The following is a 20,531-nucleotide window of genomic DNA, read 5'->3' on the forward strand; positions in this document are numbered from 1 at the left end:
GCAGAGCTAGCAGCCTGGGAAACGCAGGAGTTTGTAATGCAGGAGTTTGGGCACGTCTGGGGAGCTTGCTTCAGGCTGTCTGAAGACACAGGCTGCCGTCACTGAGCTCGTTCCTGCTCTGCTGGAGTCCAGGGGGGTCTCCTTACCCCGTTAACAGGCAGAGAAGCAGACCCCATGTCTCCTCTGCTGCCGCCAGCCCGCTGAGAGATGCTGCTGGGGAGACGACATAAGGGAAGGGCTGATAGCAGAGGACTCGGTTTTTCTGAAGAAAACCAGAGGCGAGTCCCCGGAGGTTGGCTGAGATCCACGAAAAAAAAAAAAAAAGTGACATCCCCACGCCGAATTCAATGTGTTTATAACCAGAAACCTTACCTCGAATATGGGATTTCGGATGCACAAAAACTGTTGGCCTGGAGCTCACTTGGACCCTGCTTTCTAGGCACCGAACTACGAACAAAAACCCAGATATTTTGCTTTCACTATTTACGCATCAGAAACCACCACTGAGCAGATGCAAGTCCGTGGAAAGAGCTATCTAACACTGAGATCAGATTTTGCCCAGATTCTCTGAGCTGAATCCCCAGACACGGCACATCTCAGGCAGGCTGAGGATGGCTGCAGCGCGTAACGGCGGGGCAGAGATAACTTGCTGTCTGGCATCCGATCGTGCCACCGAAACAGAGATGGAGGGGATGATACCCCACTTCCTCAGGCCTTTGCGTGCCATTCGCTGGGCTGCGATGGATTTTAATGTAATGCTGGGCAATAACACAGCTTTACAGTCAAACCTGGGGGAATAACCACGAAAAATAAGATTACACTTACCGGGAGCGAGGCGACGGGGCTGATCACCAGAAACAAAGCCCTGCTGCCAAATTCAGCATGTAGGATCCTGGAGAGGGCACCCTTTGGGAGGTCACCCCAACTTCTATCCCATAAGCTGGCAAAATACCCAGGAAATTCACACAAACAATTGCGCTTGGCTGCCAGAGCACTTAATAGGGTTGCAGCAGTGCTGGGAACATTTCTCACAGTGGGGTTTATAACCCGGCCTCGGGATCTCTACCTGCAGGACAGCTCAGGAGGAGCAAGCAGGAGAAGTGAAAGCACCTTGGGGCCCCGGCGTGGCCTATCACAGCTTTTTCCCCTGGGGAAAAACAAGCCCTCGTTGTTCCAGAGGGACAGCCTGGCACCCACCCTGCTCACACGGAAATAGGGGATGAGATAAGGTTTTGTGCGGCCGTAAGGCCACATCCCGGTGCTGATAAATGCAGTGCTGACCTACCCAGCAAGCCAAATGCAGGTGGTAAAACCTGCGAGGAAGCAGGGCAGCTTGGCTGTGCTGGAATAACCCTCTCTTCACTAAGATTTCTGAGATGATGCTCTCCCCTAATCCTCTCCTATGAGGGTTTTTGGGTACCTCGGGGACCCCAAAGGCTTCACGGGGTGTTTTGTGCTGGCCAAGCCCAGCTCTGCCAACCGCAGGTATGTGCTCGCACCACGGGGTGTTCTGAGAGTGTTGCTCAATCTATTTAAACACTGGCTGAAAATAAATAGTTTTCTTTTTTTTTTGTTCCCTTCCTGTGACCTGCTCCGATATGGGACAGTGCCATGGCACTCCCAGACCTGCCGAGGTGCGTCCTGTTGTCTGCCCTTAACCCCAAGCAAGGGCACAAAGATTTTGGCCAGATTTTGAGCTGGTAGGAGACAGTTTGGGCAGGTGTGCGATGGAGCAGAGGTTGGTGTGGAAATGAAGACACAGAGCCCCGGAGCTGGGCTGGGGACAAGCAGAGCTCCCATGCCCGCAGCTCCATCTCCATCCATCCCAAACCTGCTCCTTGTGATGCATGCAATTTATAACACTCCTGAGCTGGGTGGCATCATCTGGTGCTGGCTCCCAGCCCTCAGGCTGCTGCTGTCCCTGTCAGACGTGATCCCAGGGGTAGAGAGGAGGAGAAGGACAGGATGGAGCCGCAAAGCTCACCGCTGCACAAGCGCTCGCAGCAAGGGCACGCAACAGGAACCTCGCCAGCCATGCCGAGGGAGGGCTGCTGGTCGATCCGCTCCCTAATGAGTTTCCATTTGGCCCTCTCTGCCCTCTTTTCCACGTGCTGCTGGCTCCCCGTGCCCTGCTGGCAGGCTCCAGCCGGGGCACAGGAGGGGCAGGCAGCGCTGACCCTAACGCAGATGGTGCAGAAGGTGATGGAGGCGCCCTGCACAAAATCAGCCTCTCCCTGGGCTGGGTTTTGAAGCAAAATCTCCCTGTGACACCCCGGTGGGATGCTGCAAGTGGAGATGGGCTGATAAGTCACCTGCTTATCAGCAGCCTCTGGTTACACAGCCGGCTGGCTCCAGCACTGAAGCAGCATCAGCTGCTTTTCTCCTCCTCCAGCCGTCGAGGCAAGCCGAAGGGGAAGGCAGAACCACAGGGCTGTTGTGTTTGTGTGGTTTGGGGCCGGTCAGATGATGATCCCCCCCCCCCCCCCCCCATCCGAGCAGCCAGCCACTCTTCACCACGGGAATAACAGCGAGGAGGAGAGCAGGCTGGCAAGGGAACGGTGCCAGCAGCACGCCTCCAAGCTACAGCCTGGGGCTCTCCAAAGGGAGCTGCAAAATGCCCAGCAGAGGCACCCGGCATCCTAAAAGCCCCCGAGAGGCTGTGGGGTGTCCCCCCATCCCTGCCTGGCTTGCAAGCATCCAGCACCTACAGAAGCCTTGTGCTGCTCCTCTCCTGGCCAAAATAGCGCTGGAGGAAAGAGAGAGAGCTCGGGGATGCTCCTCCGGAGAGAGGTTTCCTTGTGCCACCGTGCGGAGCCCAGCAGAAAATGCAGGCAGCGAGCACATGATGAGTTTTTTTTCCCCCTTTTTTTTTTTTTTTTAAATTAAAAAAGGGCTGCTGCTTTGCAAAACCTGGGGTCTACCCAGGATGCGATCCTGGTGTAGGGTTAAGGATGGGATGGGGTGGGATGCCACCAGACCCACCAGGACCTGTACCTGTAAGCCGTCTCCGCATCGTCTCAGCACCCAGGAGGAATTTTAGCTGAGGACACACCATATTTCTCTCTCGTAAACAAGTTTTTCTCAGCTCTCTCGCCAGGTACCGCCGACAGAGAGGTGCCCTTCCCACCCTGCAAAAGCCCAAACCATGTGGATAGAAGCCAGCCCCATCGCTAAGAATCCCCGTTTGTTTGTCCTGTTGCCTTTGGAAAGCTCTCCCAGCCCCCGGGGAGTGCTTACCATTTCCTTTCCTCCTCCCTGTTCCTTCTCTTGGTGGAGAAGGAAAATCCCAGCTACTGTCCCATGACTGCAGTGAAGCCTGGCCAGGGCTGGCCTCTTACAGGGGAAAAAAAAAAAAAAAAAAAAAATCAGGTCTCCTTCTCTCTCTTTTTGGTGTTCATCCTAGCTGAACACAGGCCAAACTGGCATTTCTGCGAAGCATTTTAGGTCATATAATGTAAAAATATTTCCTGCCGTTAGACAGCAAAGAGGATCTGGCTGTTGTTCCCTGCACACCTACACCCCCTGCAGCATCCTCCTCCTTTAAATAACACCTCCCCCAACCCTTATCACAGGATCACTTCGGTTGGGAAAGACCCTCAGGACCCTCAACTCCGTGCTCACCTGATGCCACCAAGTTCACCACCAAACCATCCCTAAGCACCACGTCCATGTGTGCCTGGCTTGGACCTGGTTGTGATGCCCCAGGCTAGGTGTGGGGGGAAAAAGGACCCCACAACACACACAAAACCAACATCATCACCCCTTAAAAGCATTTGGACACACAGAAGGACTACTTAAGCTAAATACACAGCTGATGCTGGGATCACACCATAGGAGAACATCTCTGCACGCTGCAGGCACCCTCGCTTGCTGCCCGTGGCCACGAGCCTCGGCAGGGGATTATTTCACTTACGACATATTTTTCATTCATCCTTCAAGTGTCTGATTTCATCAGCCAGAGGGTCCGGCTGGTATTTTCACACCAAAAAAATTTTTTTTACACCAAAAAATTTTAGCCACTAAGAGACCCCCAAACTGTGATTTGGGAGAGGAAACAAATTAAAGCTCACCGTAACGTCAGCCAAGAACCCACAGATGCTGGTGTTGGTGATGGAGCACGTTGTCCTCTCGGCATCCATCTCCTCTCCAGCCACAGGACCCCTGAGCATTAGATAAGGCAGGAAAAGACACACAGGGTAAAGCAAAGAGATCCTAAATAAAGCAGAGAGATCCTAGCTTCAGGATCCATCCCAAAGACTTTAGGAACTGTGCCTGCACCCCACCTGCTCCTGTGCTGCCTGCTCATCCCCAGCTTTCTCACCCCACCAACACCACGTTTCAGGCCAGGTGAGGGGACAGCATCCTCCCACCCCACAGCAGGGCAGCTCCTCGAGGGGTTCAGAAACCCTGCCCTTTTCCCAGGGCTGCTTTGGGCAAAAACTTGCCCTTTCCAGGTTTTTAATACCTGCATACTCAAGCTGTGGACTTGCATCTGCCATTACCCCAGCTTGGAGCAGGGGTTTTGTTCCCATGTGCCAGACCTGGAGGGGTTATCTGGGCTGGGGGAGGTTTTCTTTGAGCCTCCGAGGGGCTCTGGGGGACCAGCAGTCACTTCTCAGCCCCCCAGCAAGAGGCTGCCATACAGCCGGGAAACCTCTTGTTTATGGCTGACCAGAAAAGCAGCAGCCCCAGAGAGCTAGGGAGTCTTTTCAAATCCATTTTTTGCACCTTCACACCCCCAGAAATGCTCTGAATTCATGTCTTTGTGCCCAGCAAGCCTCTGTCCTCCCAGCATTTTCCAGAAGGGGTGGAGGGGAGGTGCCTACAACGTGCTTGGTGGCAGCTTTTTTGGGAGCCACCGAGCATCACCCGCGGCACACTCACTCTCTCCACACGCCTCCTCCCTAGGAGCGGCGAGCAGGGAACGTGCTGTCCCCAAGGCAAGGGGACGGGGTGCCTGGCCAAGTCATTTGAGAGCCACGTAACTCCTCCAGGCTGCTCTGGCACCCCCTGCCTCTTCCATATAGGTCCCAGAGAGACCAGACCCATCCCAGCTTGCAGGTGACCGGCTGCTGGGTGTTTTTGGGGACAAACCTGGCGTTGTTCTGCCGGGGGTGAGCGGTGCCATTTCCCCTCGTCCTGCTGTGGGATGAATGAATGAAACATTTGAGAGAGGTTGCATTAGTCAGGCTGGCAGGGCTGCTGGCTCCACATTTTATGTGGATTTTTTCCCTAATTTTTTTTTCCATGAGAGGCTAGGGAGGGTGGTAAACAGCAACAGTAACCATGCAAAGCTGTCCCCACCTCTTCCTGCGTGGGGACAGGTTGAGCTCACACCCAGGGATGTCCCCAGCCCCTTTCCTTTGAGGGCACCCAAAGAGAGTCCCATGTTTGGAGATGGGGACACCTGCATCACTGCAGATATTGTGAGCATCCAGGAGACGTTTCCAGATGCAGCAAGGATCTTACTGACCTCCCAAACTTTTGTGGCCAGCTTTTGCTCCCCAAAACCAAGCTACAAGATGACAAGACACTGCAAAACCAGCCTGGCTTCCTCAGCAAAAATGTTACTTGCCAAACCTCAGCAAAACAACAATCTTTTCCCCAGATAAATGGTTTCCAAATGCTTCCCCTCACTTTCCACCCCCCACTGTATCAAGATTGTAAGCGGGACCTTATATCTAGGTTATTTGTGCATTTTTTCTTTTTTTTAAATCAGAGTCCTGTTTTCTCCCCCCATGTGAGATTTTTATCTGGTATGACAGCCAGTCCCACTTACTGGTTTGTACTTGGTCCTGTGCAGGTGAGCTGGTGGTGCTGGGGAACTGGCATCTGGTCAAAGAAAAGTGAGAATTTGAGGTGTATTTAGGCAAAAAATGTTGGCTTTTTTTTTAGCTTTCAAGGGAGCTTCAGCCACCTGCAGGGGAAAAACTCAGCATCTCTCAAGTCATGCCTCATCAGACATTATTCCTGCAATAGGGAACCTCAACAAGAACCCCCCCAGGACGGGTGTATCTACACAAAGCTCTACATTTTCAGTGATCTCCTCTCCCTCTTTACATCTCAAGAGGCACTGCCTGGAAGCATCTATGTAAGAAAACAGGAGCAGCCATCGCAATGGCTGGCAAGGTCTGCTTTGGCCAAGACACATCACAAACCCATTTCCAGCCTTACATCTCCTACTTGGAGAAATATCTCATCTAGTTTCTTTCCTAGAAGCCAAGGACTGTGGTTCACATTATATTTTACTGACCTACAAGCTGCACATTGTGTTAGAAGGGAAATTATTCCTGTTTTTTTACATATTTCATAGCAGTTTGTTCCTTCCCATTGCAGACACTGCACAGCCCTTCCAGCAGCAGGGCTCTGTGCAGGCAGCAGCTTGTCAGGCTCCAGGTTTCTTCACTTGAGTTACAACCTCTCCTGTGTCCATGCAAACATGGATTAAGGATGTATACATTCATACAGCACGCACAGCCCTGCCATGGGCTTGCTTTTATTGCTTCTTCAGGGCTTATCCCATCTCTATGCTTAGTTAGCAGTATTGGCCTCAGCTGGAGGCATTGCAACAAGACAGGCACCCTTTTAAAAATGCCTGGCTTATCAGAGGCAAAACATTTTCTGGCAAAACATTTTCTAGCATACCCAAAAGCTTTAAGGAGATCTGGTTTAGAAGGAGAAAAAAAAAAAAAAAAAGGAAGAAAGAGAAAGAAAGAAACAGCACATTTCAGTAACTCTCATGTGTTCCTGCCAGGTGAAACTTTTATTTCATCTTTGGCTTTGAACTATATAAGAAAATGGTTAAGAAGCCACTAAATCACCTTTAAAACAGCCCTACGCTATTTTTCCTTCCAGGAGGACTTTCCCCTCTGGCCATATGGAAGAATCTGAAATTTTTGCTTTCACCCTTAAGGCTTCTCCTAATTACAGGAGTCAAGCCCCAGACACTCCAGCCCCCACAAGGCAGCTCCTCAGCAGGCATGCCCACCACCACTCTTTACCCTCCACATAAGCTTGGGATGCAAATCCCACTGCCCTATAGATAAAGGAGCTGAGACAAAACAGATACATTACCCAACATCACACACCAGAGCCCCTCCAAAAGACAGCAGCTCCCCCAGCACCACCCAAAGCAGCCCTGGGGATGCACTAATATACCCCCACAGCCCTGGTGCCAATTAGGAGGTGTGCTCCTGATTGCGGTCAAGGCCCATTTGCACCTGGATGCTGGTTGGAAATGACAGAGCTGGGTGCCCTATCTTGTGCTTTAATTCCCACTCCAGATAACCCTGCTTGCTTTCTCCCACCCTCTCTGCCTGCTCTAGGGATGCTCCTGCCACTCTTGCTCCAGCCAAGGGTGGTATCAAAAGTGGTACAAATGCCTTGGGAGACAGACAGACAGAAAGTGCAGAGAAAAGCAAAGCCTCAGAAAATATTTCCTGGGCCATTTCCTAACTGGGGTGGTGGTTGGGGACTATTTGAAAGAAAGCAATGACAAATGCCTTGGAGCTAATTAAAACCATCTATTGTGAGCAAAATTAAAATGCAAGCTGCAGGCGGGATGCCAGTGCGTGGTTTTATCAGGGCAAGAAAAAAGAGCTTGCTCTTTGAAATCGTGCTCGGGTTGGTGATGGGGAAAGAGTTTTGGGAGTACCCCTGAATTTCCCAGCACGCAGCAGCCCTGCCTCACAGGGATGGGTTTGATTTGAGGGGATGAAGGTGGCCACGGGTCTGGAGGATGCCCAAGGAATCCCTGGAGGAGAAGCCAGCAGATGGTGCTCAAGGATGGGGCCAAGCTGAGATGCTGCAACCACCAGAGCACACACTGTGTGCTGGTAAATTTGGGATCACCCCGATCCCTGCCTGATGTGAAGAGGGATGCTTGCTATGGGGCTGGTGTTGTGGCAGGTGATGGCACAGATCCTCCCAGTTGCAGGGGATCTAGAAAACACTGCCCACCGTGGAAATCCACAGCACATTTCTTAAATGGCACGTAGAAAAGGCTCAGCAGAAGCTCATGCTCATCCAGAAAAGAACTGCAAAATTTTGCCCTTCAGCTGAATTTTTTAAGGGCCCCAATCTGAGACCTTCATTGCAGGGAAGACACTGTGGTCACCTTTTAATTAGGGTGAGGAAGGAGCATGCAGGGCTTTTATTTTATTATCGTGGATGGAAAGAGAATTCCTCAAAACCCTCTTGACTCATCACATTCATCACGTCCAGTTATTAATATACCAGGGAGGAAATCTTGCTAAACTTAGTCACAGCCCTCTAGAAATTACCACGGCGCTGTGATTCAGCCTTTTACCAGTTTCCAGAGGGGGTCACCATCCGGGGACGGAAAGAAGCCTGTCCCTGGGGACATCCCCCTCCCAGGATGCTGCAGTGACCGCGGTTGGGACCACTGGGAAAAGGGTGAAAAAATTGAATTCCCCTACCACAAAATGCCCACTGCTTCCCAGCTGGCTGCGGTCCCCAGCTACGAAGCCTCTTTTGGGGAAGGAAAAGCTTTTAGCTTGGTTATTAGGGCCATAAAGGCAATCATGTGGGAATTTAAGGCCTCTCCCAGTCTCATTTAATTATTGGGGCACTTGGTAAAAGCTGCTGCAGTATTAGAACCATATTAAGACAAATTCTGCATCACGAAGGGAATAAACACTAACAAGTTAAATATGTTCTCAATAGAGCCATGATAGGCCCATAATGGGATCCATATGTGTTTTACCAATATTTTCACATTATTTATCTACAGTCCTGTATCTTGGCTGTTTTTCACTACTGTTCTGGGGTAGCTGGAGCTTTTCTGTGTTTTGTACTTTTATTCTTAAAAATAAAAGTTTAAAACATTTTCTTGCCTCCCCTGATCGCCAGAAAGAAAATTCTGCTTTCTGAAGGCACAGCTGAAGCAGTGGCAATACAAACCCCAGGTGCTTGTGTGGCTGTGCAGTACTGGTTTCGACTGGTGGCGGCAAACTGGAGCCACTGGACGCAATTTTCTCTGGCTGCACTGCATGAGTGAAGTGCGGCCGAGATGTGTGGGTGAGCTAGGAGCAAGCGTTTGGGGTTTGCAATTTCAAACCTCAAATTTTAAATGTATTAAATCCCCTCTGAATTTTATTTTGTTGTTTTGCACCAGCATCATCCCTTCAGCCGGCTCCCCAGATCCCTCTCTGCCATTGCAAGAGGCAACCAAATTTTTGAAGAAAATGCTTTGGTTTGGACAAATTGCCCCTCCATTGGATGCCCTTGGTCCTCCACCCACCACGCCCAGTGCCATTTGTCCATCACTGCCTTCCCCATGGCTCCCTTTTTTCCAGGCACATTTATTGGGGCGCTGCCTCTCTTTTCCCCCAGGGAACAACCAAGAACTACCATTCAAAATTTGGGGAGGGGACCCTCTTCCTTTAGGGCACATGGCCAGGGGTGTTTGCCTTGGCCCCCCCGCAAGGTTCCTCCGGTCCTTGCACCATTTCTAACGCGAGCTATTGCATCAGCTGGAGAGTTCAGCGCCTTCCCGAAGCATTCCAGCTATTTTATTTTAATGCGGCGAGCCTTTCAAACTGCACAAAATCTAGAGCAAACATCATAAATCCCCATTTGGAGCAACTGAAGGGAACTTGACTGTTTGATGCCCAGGACGCAACCGCAGCTCCAGCCTTATATGGACCCAAGCAAGGGCAAGAGAAAAGAATTGGTTTCCTTACCATAAATTCTTGCAAAAAGCAACCCAGTCCAGACTGAAGTGTTTAATTTTGGCCAGTGCCCTTCTGTCACTGCAGAAGCAGAGGGCTAAAAAAATAAACCCCAGACTTGCCTGGTTTGCTCTGCTAAAGGAAGGGTGCAAGGTATTTTTGCACTGGGTGAAGGTGAAAAATGAATCACTGATTGGGCACTCGCTCATTGTCAGCGCCTGACTTGCTCCGGCACCTTTCAGGCTTTCACTAGGAATTTTTCTCTAGGCTCTGTGTGTTTTAAAGTGTTTATGTTAAGGGTCTGACTTTAATTCCCTGAGGGGCACGGGGAGTGGAGGACATAACCCACCACTGCTTCTCCTGTTGCATCTGATAGGAAACCGAGTTAACAGACCCTCTCATAGCTGCAGGGAGGGCTTGGCTGGGCTTTTTGCAGCCTCGAGCAACCCGAAGGGCTTCGAGGGAGCCCTGCGTAGCTTGCTATGGTCCTTGGCACGTCCTGGATGCTGCAAGCATCCAAGCCCAGCCCTTACCTCCCGAGTAAAAGGCGTGCTATTGGAATAACCTCCTGCCACCCGGATTTTTTTCTCTCTCTTCTTTTTCTCTCTTTTTTTTTTTTTTAATTTTCTCTCTCTCTCTTTTTTTTTCTCTCTCTTATTTTCTCTCTCTCTCTCTCTCTCTCTCTCTCTCTCTCTCATTGTTTTTTTTTTTTTTTTCCTCCTCTGTAGACAGATAACAGGGAAAAACATTTGGGAAGGGGAAGCCGCCGAGCGCGGAGGCGTCCCCAGGGGAGCTCTGGGGAGGGGAGGGCAGTGTGTGTGGGGGGGAAGGACCGCGTGTGATGAGCAGCTCTGACCTCAGCCCTGCCGTCAGCACGAAGCATCTGGATCCCATTTGCAGCGCCCGGCCCCCGGCCGTCCCGCGCCAGCCGCCTCTCCCAGCCCCGCTCAGACCCGTGGCAGCCACCCGCCGGGGACCAGCGCGCCCGTGGCGTCCTCGTCCCTCCGAGGAAGGTGACGGTGACGAGGAGGCAGGCAGGCTGGGCAGAGCCGCGCGGCACACCATGCAGCGGGGCTGAGCAACGCTTCGGAGAGGAAAAAAACAACCAAACAAACAACAAAAACCAAAAATCCCGGAATAAGCAACTTTTTTATTTTCCGGGGGTTCGCTCAGGGGTAAGTGGCGCTGTCCGCGTGGGAGCTCTTTGCCTGCGCTCGCTTCTCTTCGTGGTTCCCCTCCTCACCGAGCTGTCGATTTTGGGGGGTTTTAAGGTGTTTTAGGCAAAACCCAGAGCAATGTCCCTAGAGGGAAGCCACCCTTTGGCTTTTCAGCGGGTGTGGATAAGTGGAGCGCTGCAGCAGGTTTGCTCACATCGGGGCACCCCAAAAGCCTGCTCCCCGAGCCGAGGCACCGCAGGTGCACGGGGATGCTCCTGGCCACAAGGAATTGAATTAAATTCATTTTAAAGAACCCAGCAGGGTTTTATTCCATGTCCATGGGACGGTGCTTGCCTTCCATGCCTTGAAATCCCCGTCATGGGATGGAAGCATATCTCCCAGGAGGGGTGCCCCATGGAGCCAGTGCCTGCCACCCCCCCCCAAAAGAAAAAGGGATTTGCTGGGGAACCTGGTTCTGGGATGCTTGGTCTCTGGGGCTGCTTGGGCACAGGGAGGTGGGTGAGCCCCTCCAAGGGGGTGGCTGTGACCGATGGTGGGGACACCCCACCACATCCCTCCTCGGCAGAGACTTTCCTTCCCAAATGGAGCCTGAGGTGAGGGTGATTGTGGCCAAGTCAGTTTCCTGAGTGGGCACAGGGGACAAAATCAGCTGGAGAGGAGGTGGCCAAAGCCATTTTCCTTCCAGAGGGCGCAGCGGGGACCTCTCGGCTCCTTCCTGGTGGCTGCGATGATTCATGTGAGCTCTCGGGGGGAGGAACGCTGCTTTCTTCAAACTTCTGGCTTTACCCTATTACTGACTGGTTTAAGAAAAAAAAATTATACTTCAGTATTGATGGTTGGGTGCTTAAATAACTGATTCTTGGGGTAGAAGTGCCTGGTTTAGGAACTGTGTGGAGGTCAGAGCATCCCTGGGCTTGAGCCAGAGGCAACCGGGGGGGCTCCCTGAGGATGTGGTGGTGGGGCAGGGACGTGGCTCTGCACCACCCCTCGACCCACTGGGACCAGACCCAGAGCCTGGGACTTTCTATTCCCCATCATGCACAGATTCAAGCAAATATTCCCTCTTTGCAGAGAAATTAACTGCAGCCAGGGGTGGGATGCCGTTTCCGGAGTGGGGGGCAGCACGCCCTGCGTCGGTCATTCATTCATTCGGTGCCCTTCCACTTTTTGGCAAACCCTTTTTGGGTTTTGAAACGCATTTGCAGAGGAAAACCACTGTTACTGCTGTGATTTCTGAGACGTGCCTGTCTGGGAGCGGAGGGAACATCTTATTCCTTGCATCACTGCGAGCTCTGGCAGCCTGGGGTTGCTTTCTCCCAGCCTCACGTTACAGGGATGAACCTGAACCTGCACAGGGCTGGGCTCAGGCTGGCATAACGCACTACCACAGCTCCACATGCCCATCACTTTTTCCACCCTTTTAAGTGACCTGCGTGTCACATTAAGGAGGGGGTTTGTTTGGGTGGAGAGGCGCCGTGAGGCTTAGGGTACTATGCATAAAGAGTCATTGATCTTTGAGGGAGTTCCTTTTTTTTTTCTTTTTTTTTTTTTTTCCAGCAAATACTCCCTTTCCTCTTATTAACTACTCTATTTAAGTCTCAGTCAGGGAAAACAAGCAGATTTTAAGCCAACAGCGTGCTTATAAGAACAGAAATGAATGTGATTTATACTAGATGCTAGTATGCAGGGGACCCGCTGGTTGGGATAAAGGCAATGCATCCTTATAGCTGTGCTGAATGTTGTTTTTCAAATTAAAGTGGCTTGCACATCAGGAGGATTTTCCACCCTTTTGGGCTGGGCAGCTTGTAATGCTCAGGTCTGTGTTTATAGGAGGAAATATTCCCAGAAACAGTGCTCACATTCCCCATGCTGCCAATGCCAGCAGCATGGAGGGAAACCCTTCCAAAAGGGCTGTTGCAAATAGGAGCAGCTCTGCTGAGCTGAGGGAAATAAATTTGGGATCCATCACACAGAGCTCGTCCTGAGCCCGTAGAAACATCCTGGTTTAGGGCTGGTGCTGGATGGTGAAGAGATGGCTGGGTGCCACCTGGGCTCAGGGCACGTTTTGGGGGTGACCAAGCCATTTCACAGGGAAAAGCCACAGCATCTAGCCTCTGCCGTACGCAAACCACTGCTGGGAGCAGCTTGTGACGATGTCCTCCCCAGCTCAGAGCTCTGTCAGGGCACAGAGATCCAAGGGGAGCACGTCCAACAGGGAGAGGAGCAGGCGGCCACCTCCAGAGGGCAACCTGAGCCGCGATGGCTCTGTGCTGGGATTTTAGGGCCACCTCTCCCCTGTGCTGTGGCCACAAGTGACTTTTTTGGTTGGCTAGTATCCTCACTCAAGGAAAGCTTGCTGCAGCCTTGTGACTCCACTACTGCCTTCTGGACATCCCCACAGAGCAAATTTTTAGGGGGGGCAGGATGATGTTTGCAGCATCCCATCCGCCCTGTCCATGGGATGATGAGGGCATCCCTTTCATCCTGCCTGATCCCTCATGGAAAAGCTGCTGGGACCCATCTGCGAGTCCACATCCCCTTTTCCCTACTGCCAGCACAAAGCAACCCACCCCACAGGCACAAAGTGGGGATTTAGGGCCACAACTGCTTTGCAGGCTTTTATTTAAGGTATTCTGGGGGAACACCATGGGTCTGGACAGGCAAACAGGACCACACATACCTCAGTCTGGGGCAGTGAGGCATCCCCAGGGCCGTGCCTGCACCCATTCCTATCTGCCTACATTTGACATACATCACATTTCTATATAAACTGAAGGCATAGCTGCCTCCCACCCAAAGCCCAGCTGAGAGGCATATGTAATGAATCAAAACGATACACAACAGCTGGAGCAAAGTTTTTTTCCCCCCGCCTTTTATGTTTTGCTTTTTTTAAGCCTTCTCATCTGCTTTGGACTTTTTTCAGATTTTAATTACGCTCTAGTGAAAAAAAAAAAATCACATGAGCGATTTTTAGAAAGTAAATTTGAAACACCCAGTCAAATGTACGATTATGTAAAATGTCAGACTTGTTGCATACTTCTTTATGCATGAAGCAGAAAATAGCTGCTGGGGAAAATATCTAAGGAAATCACTTCATGGTGTTAGTAGTAGAAATGATTGCTTTTTGAAGGCATTATTAATAACAGATGTATAGCTCTGGATGAAATGGAGGACATACTGTTACATTAAGAGGTCACCACACACTATATAAACTCAAGACAGACATAAAAACTTCAGATTACTGAATACTACACAACGTCCTTTCACACATGGATTATTAACAGACTTGTTTCTCCAGATTTCAGTGCTAATTCTTAACAAGCAGGGAAAACTGCTTTGCTAAAAGCACTCTGTAGTTAGCTTTTTCAGCCTTTTTGCCAAGTTTACAGTGGTTATACTGAAAGCTCTACCAGAGATTCCTCCCTCAGGACTGTAAGAAACTCTCCTTTAGAAATAATAATGATAAATTCAGGATGAAAATAATCCACTCAGACAATAGAGCAGAAGAATAAGCTTGCAGAACAAACACCTGACAGGGGTCACAAATTAAGGTGAATTACCATAAATTCACATCCCTCTTTTTTGCCCTCCAGCTTCTGTGGCCAGAAAAAATACATTATCTCTGCTTCTCTTCCACCTCCTATGAGAGGATCATCTCCTCACCCAGCACCTCTTCTACATAGGGGGATAAGTGAGGAACCCTGATAGGGAGCATCTGTGCTTAAAGGCTCTTTTTCTTCCCTGTTTTATCATCCAGTCCCCAAGAGACATTAGTTACCTCCTCCGAGCCACTTCTCCGCCTCTCTTTCCTAATAATCAGCCTGGTGTGTTCACAGCCAGTATGATTTTAGGGTGGATTTGGGGAAGTTCGAAGCTAAAACGCCTCCCCTGGGAGCTCCATTAATCAGCACAGCTCTCCACTTACATGTAACCAAAAATACAGTCCCAGGAGAAGCTGGAAATAGATCTGGAGCCTCCTAAAGGCTAAAATGGGATAGAAGGCGATTAAAAAGAGCAGCCAGCTTATTATTGTTTGAATAAATAAATAAATAAATAAATAGATAAAAAAAAAAAAGCATCGTATTTCTAAGCTGTCTGGGGCAAATGAAAGAAACCCAAGGCTGGATGTTGTCCCACTGCGCTGGTGGGAGGAGAAGCTGCCCCATTTCAGCAGGTTGGCTTTCCCCTTCTGCTGCCTTCCTGGCCCATAAAGGGCCCCACAGGACTCTCCACAGCTGCTCAATGTCATAAGCCAAAATCCCCCCAAATGTTTGCGTCAGCCCTGTCGTTTTGCAGCTGGCAGGACGTGAATTTTCAGCCGTTTATCTCGACTGCTCTCTCCCAGCTGCAAGGTCTGCTGGAGGAATTGAGTGCCAGCAGCCAATATTGGGGACAACAGCATAACTTTCTGCCTTTTGGGAAAGAAATATTAGCACTTTCACAGTGGGCTCTGTTTAGGCATTCTCTGCAGACATTCCCACCCCATCCATCCTGCGTTCCCATTCCCATTCCATCCTGCATGCTAGCTGTTGGCTCTTGGTGCCTCTCTGTCCATCACTACTATTATTATACAGAAAAAAATGGGTGGAAAAGCAGGGCCTGATTGGCACTATATGGCTTTCATAAAAGCTACGAGAAAAGGCAAAGCCCCACAGCCACGTGGAGCATCTGGAAGTGCAAATATTGGAGGAGAGGGAGCCACGGGGCTTTGATGTTCAGGGAACAAGTGGAAGGGTCAAAGTTGCACCAGGTTTTGGGAAAGGCCATGTATATCATCCCTTCCTTTCCATTGAATCCCACTCTGATAGCCCTGAGAAATGTCTCTTTGGTGGAACAAGGATTGACCACTTAGATGTTGAACTTTCTCCAAGTCAAGGCATCCTTTTCTCCCCCTGGTTATGCCAGATATTGCCATCTCTGCAACTTGCAAGGTTCGGAGGAAAGGATGAATTGTTCTTCCCACTTAACCCTCTTAGGATTCTGTAGACCGATGGAGATGGCAACAATGAGAAAACTGATTTTTTTTTTTCTTTTAAATGATGACCCGGTTAACAGCTTGATGTATTTGAATCACTTTTGGCCCGTCTGAGTAATTGAGCTCCATTTAGAGAACAAGAAGCATTAAATACTGCGTTCCCTTTTGGGAGGATATTTTCTCAGTGAAGCAAGGATTGCTGGTTTCTGCGCTGCAGGCTTGGAAATAAGGATTAAATAATAAATTGGCCATCTCCATGACAACACATATACAGCTTTCCTGAAGGAGACATGGTTTCAGAAGGTTTGCCAGGTGGATCATAGATAACAAACTTCCATAAATTCTATTTTGGCTACGACATATAACATATTATCCTTGGTGCCTTTCCAAAACGCGATCAGCCGGCGCAGGCTATTCCACCACCAGGGACGCGAGCTTGAGGGAGTCCAAGGGCTTTCTGCCACATAGCCAGAACACGCAGATCGCTTGGGCCTGGAATAATTAAATTTCCATTTGTATCCTTGGGACAGCTGAAAAGGTGAGCTGAGGCAAAGGGGAAAGTCTAGCAGGATTATCATTCTGGCTTCTGCAAAACTCAAATAAGGAAAGGCAGCAGCAAGAGAGAATGCTTTGCCTGGATGTTTTGGCTGGTCCCCTGTGGGCAAGGAGGACAGAGCAGAGGGCAGTCAGGCATTCTGGGGGTTTGAGGGCTGTTTATTGATGGTAGAAACCTAGGCTTTATATTCAGTATTACCTGTGGCAGAATAGGCAAGAAGAAAGCCGTCTAAGCTTACTGTAGTGATTAAATGCCATCGTGATGGGAATGATGGCTCCTCTACAAAGCGGGACCTGACCAGCACTAAAATAATTTCTCCCCACCAACGCAACATGAAAGTGTCAAAAAAAACGCACATGGCTGGGCTTTTCTGTCTTGTGTTTCATCAGTTTAAGCACGGGAATGGATATGATGACAGTCGTACAATTTTGCGTTGACCTCTTCTTGTAGGAGGTGTGATAGTAGCCAGTAGCCCTTAACACTTAGGTATTTAATAGCAACCGGGCCATTAACCTACCTCGCCCTCTCTCTCCTTTAGGTCTCACATCGGGTGCTTTGAAACAAAGAGAATAAAAGGAAAACGGGAAATAATAGACCAAAATGAGGAAAAACCGACATTTGCCCTTCGCGGCAATACTTGGCCTCCTGCTCTCGGGCCTTTGCTCGGTTGGCGCCCAGCAGCAAGCAGGTAAGATAGGACCACCAACCCCAACAGAACCCCTCTACCAACACGCTGCTCGCTCACACCAAGATGTTCGCACCCTTTGGTTTTTAATGTGCATGTCCATGGTACATTGTGGTTCGCCTCCTGCTCCTCCGCCCCCGCTGGGCCGACCCAGGCCTAGGCCCTCCCAAGCATGTCGCTAGCCTGTGGCCGGCGTTGGAGGATGCTCTGCGTGGCCAGGGTGCTGGATGTGGAGTTTTTGGTTCCTGGGGAGGCCCTGACTGTGTTTCCTCTTGGGCAGAGCTGTTTTGGTTTCCTTGCATGTGTACGAGCAAAGGGGAGAAGCGAGAAGAGCGCTGCCGCCAACCCAACAGGGAGGCTGTTAGGTTTTTATGGCACTGGCATCTTTTGGAGCAGAGCTGGTGTCACCAGAGGGTTAGAGGAAGGAAAAAAACATGGAAAACCCAAGGCCAGCACCCAGGCTGCTTCCACGAGCAGTCCTTGCTTCTTCGTACCACCAGGCAGCCAGCAAACGCGCGAAGGCTACGTTTGAGCAAGCTCAAATTTGCACCTCGTGCTTTGGCCCGGGACTGGCATCCAAATTCACGTGCAGGCAGGGCCCAGGAGGGGAGAATCTTCTTGCCTCCCTCCCTGGGAAGGGTAGGTCGCATGCTGTCCCCTCCTATCTCTGCCTGGAGTCCCCAGTGCTTCTCGTTTTGCTCGGGGCGACAAGGGGAAGCCAGGCTTCGGTGCCCCCGTGCAAAAGAGGCCGTCGGTCGTTTGTGCGAGGATGAATGCTTGCGCTGACCAGTAGAAAACCCTAAACCCCATCTGTTTTTTTAAAGCTGTCAGAACCGTTGCTGTGGCTGATATAATATTTCTAGTGGATTCCTCTTGGAGCATTGGGAAGGAGCATTTCCAACTCGTTCGAGAGTTTCTGTATGATGTTGTAAAGGCTTTAGATGTGGGAGGAAATGATTTTCGTTTTGCACTGGTCCAGTTCAGCGGAAACCCCCACACAGAGTTCCAGTTAAACACGTACCCCTCTAACCAAGATGTGCTGTCCCATATTGCGAATATGCCTTACATGGGGGGAGGCACCAAGACTGGAAAAGGATTAGAGTACCTAATCGAGAACCATCTCACTAAAGCTGCTGGAAGCAGAGCAAGTGAAGGCATTCCCCAGGTTATTATAGTGTTAACGGACGGACGATCCCAGGATGATGTGGCTCTGCCATCATCTGTCCTTAAATCGGCCCATGTAAACATGTTTGCGGTCGGCGTGCAGGATGCGGTGGAAGGGGAGTTAAAGGAAATAGCGAGTGAGCCCTTCGATACGCACCTTTTCAACCTAGAGAATTTTACCGCTCTCCATGGCATAGTTGGAGACTTAGTGGCAAGTGTCCGTACATCCATGACTCCAGAAAAGGCTGGGGCCAAAGGACTGGTTAAAGACATCACAGGTAATGGCCAACTGCTGCGCTCTGTCCTGGCCATGCTGATAACTCCCATCAGCATGGTGACTGCTGGTGCTGCACTCTTTGAAGTCTTTGTAGGGGCAGACTGAGATGGACGTTCAGAGGTTTAAAAACAAAGGTTTGAAGCGTACGGCCCCGTGCTTGTGCCCATTGGGCATGCCATGGTTTGAAAATTGAGCCCCCATGCTATGTGTTGCAGGAGGTAGTGCTCCAGGACTCTGGCAGGAGCAGCAGCCCCCTGGGGACATCCTTCTGCACCCATGGCATGGAAAGGCACGTGTAGGGAGCTCTTATGGGAGATGTATTAAATTGCCCCATCCTATCCACTCCCAAGGTAGGGAAATAGGAGATAACCACATCAGCCACGTTGGTCCTGACCCTAAACCCTCTGGAGACTGCACAGGTCTCTGCTGGCTGCAGGGACACCAGCGGGGAAGTCCTGGTGGGGGCAGTGGGAAATGTGGTCTGTGCAAGGGACCCCGAGGGCACGGTGGGATGAGAACATCCCAGCTCAGTGCAGCTTTGGGATGTCGCCATGGCCAGGAGCAGCGCTGTGCTGCCCTGCCAGGGGATCTGTCCCTCTCCCCAGGACCTCGCAGCCCCTTCAGGTTTTGGGAACGTAGCTCCCACGAAGCCCTGCAGTTCCAGAAGGGTCCTGGGAATCCGTATTCCAGTGCACGGTAACTCTGGAAAGCCTCACTATTTTTCCTGTTCTCTGCTGAAGACAGAAAAAGTAGCACCTGATTAGAGAACTGCTCCCCCAAAACCCCATTTCCGAGCCGGCCCCCAGACCTCTCTCCTCATCTGCTTGGAGAAGGCATGTGGTTTGGCAATCCCTTTTGAGATGCTACTCAGATGCCTTCTCTACAAGCTGATGACTTCCACCTGATGGGGCTCTGGGCCCTTCTCGTAACCGAAACATCTCCGCAAAACGCGTCGGCTTCAATGGATCTGCACTGGCCGCAAGCTGGGGTCTGAATTTGCCTGGAAAAAATGAGAGCCTTCCTCCGTCCCTTCTCTGTTTATGAAATTACAATGTGGAAAGGGCCTTCTGAGCAGCTTTGTTGTGTTTCAAAACAGAAGTATGAGAGATCAAACCTTTCTTTTTATTCCTGAGACTCCATCTGAAGGTCAATAGCTTGTGGGGTAACGTAAGGCAATGGCAGTGTAATGAGGTGTAACATTAATCCCCTGTGTTGTCTTGTCTGATTAACCCTCACGTCAGCCCCACTGGGTGCTCTCCATCACTGCATGACACCAAGCATCACCAACAGGCTGTGCTCACATGTGTTTTTTTTGTGCAAAGTGCTTGACAGGGCAAATATCCAAGTCACATGAAAGCCACAGGGAAGGAAATCAGCTGCCGCAGAAGGAAGAGATAAAATTTGCCATTTCTAAGAAAAAACATGTCAATTCATGCGTAAAATGAATGCTATATATGACACATATATGAATGCTCATATATGACACGCTGACAGCCCTGCAGAGGTTGTTGAGCATCTCCACCATGAAGGGCCGCAATGTTGAAACCAATGGGGGAATTTGTCTTTGGTAGCCCTTTAGACTACAAAAGGCCCAAGTCTCAGACTTTCCTTCAAAACCTTTAACGGCAAATTTCTACCTCATGTACATCAGGGAGTGTTTCTGAGTTCATTTCTTCTCAGAGGTAGCATTTGCAAGCATTTCCTTCCCCTGCTGTAACACAAAATTTAAGCTAATCCTTCTATCGCAGTTTTGTCTCTGTGCACTTTGCACAGGCAATCTGTGGAGTACCATTAAAAATGGAAAAAAGACGTTACAGATCCTAAACCTTGCATGAGAATATGTGGTGTGCAAAGCATAGTACAAATAAGTTTGATTAAGAGTTTAGGAAGTCATTTATTCAGCTGATAACTCCATGTAGCATTAACATATGTAAAAATGTCATGGATGTTTCACTAGAAATGAACCTGAATGTGAAGCAGAAATGAAAAAAAAAAATACAGTCA

The 20,531-nt window shown here is 50.2% G+C and overlaps 2 protein-coding genes across 23 annotated transcripts in view; one reads left to right on the forward strand and one right to left on the reverse strand.

Moving 5' to 3' along the window:
• MLPH (melanophilin) overlaps positions 1-10,684 on the reverse strand; it is a 33,977-nt gene extending 23,293 nt beyond the window's left edge. For 2 of the 8 annotated variants that reach the window (XM_066999859.1, XM_066999858.1), the window contains exons 1-4: positions 7,075-7,106; positions 5,780-5,832; positions 5,095-5,142; positions 4,071-4,161 (exon numbers count right to left, since the gene is read on the reverse strand). The gene's annotated coding sequence lies outside the window, so the exon portion shown is untranslated. Of the gene's footprint in view, positions 1-372; positions 448-825; positions 1,094-4,070; positions 4,162-5,094; positions 5,143-5,779; positions 5,833-7,074; positions 7,109-10,548 lie in introns of those variants that run through there. The other 6 variants (XM_066999860.1, XM_066999854.1, XM_066999852.1 and 3 more) reach the window with 6 other exon arrangements.
• Positions 10,646-20,531, forward strand: part of COL6A3 (collagen type VI alpha 3 chain) — a 57,078-nt gene continuing 47,192 nt past the window's right edge. For 8 of the 15 annotated variants that reach the window (XM_013178706.3, XM_013178708.3, XM_013178709.3 and 5 more), the window contains exons 1-3: positions 10,647-10,867; positions 16,940-17,089; positions 17,911-18,528. In XM_013178706.3, coding sequence (XP_013034160.3) covers positions 17,002-17,089; positions 17,911-18,528 — 706 coding nt within the window. In that variant the 5' untranslated portion in view covers positions 10,647-10,867; positions 16,940-17,001. Of the gene's footprint in view, positions 10,868-16,939; positions 17,090-17,910; positions 18,529-20,531 lie in introns of all 15 variants that reach the window. The other 7 variants (XM_013178707.3, XM_048058569.2, XM_048058573.2 and 4 more) reach the window with 5 other exon arrangements.

Source organism: Anser cygnoides, chromosome 6, assembly GCF_040182565.1.
Source record: "Anser cygnoides isolate HZ-2024a breed goose chromosome 6, Taihu_goose_T2T_genome, whole genome shotgun sequence".
Taxonomy (NCBI): domain Eukaryota; kingdom Metazoa; phylum Chordata; class Aves; order Anseriformes; family Anatidae; genus Anser; species Anser cygnoides.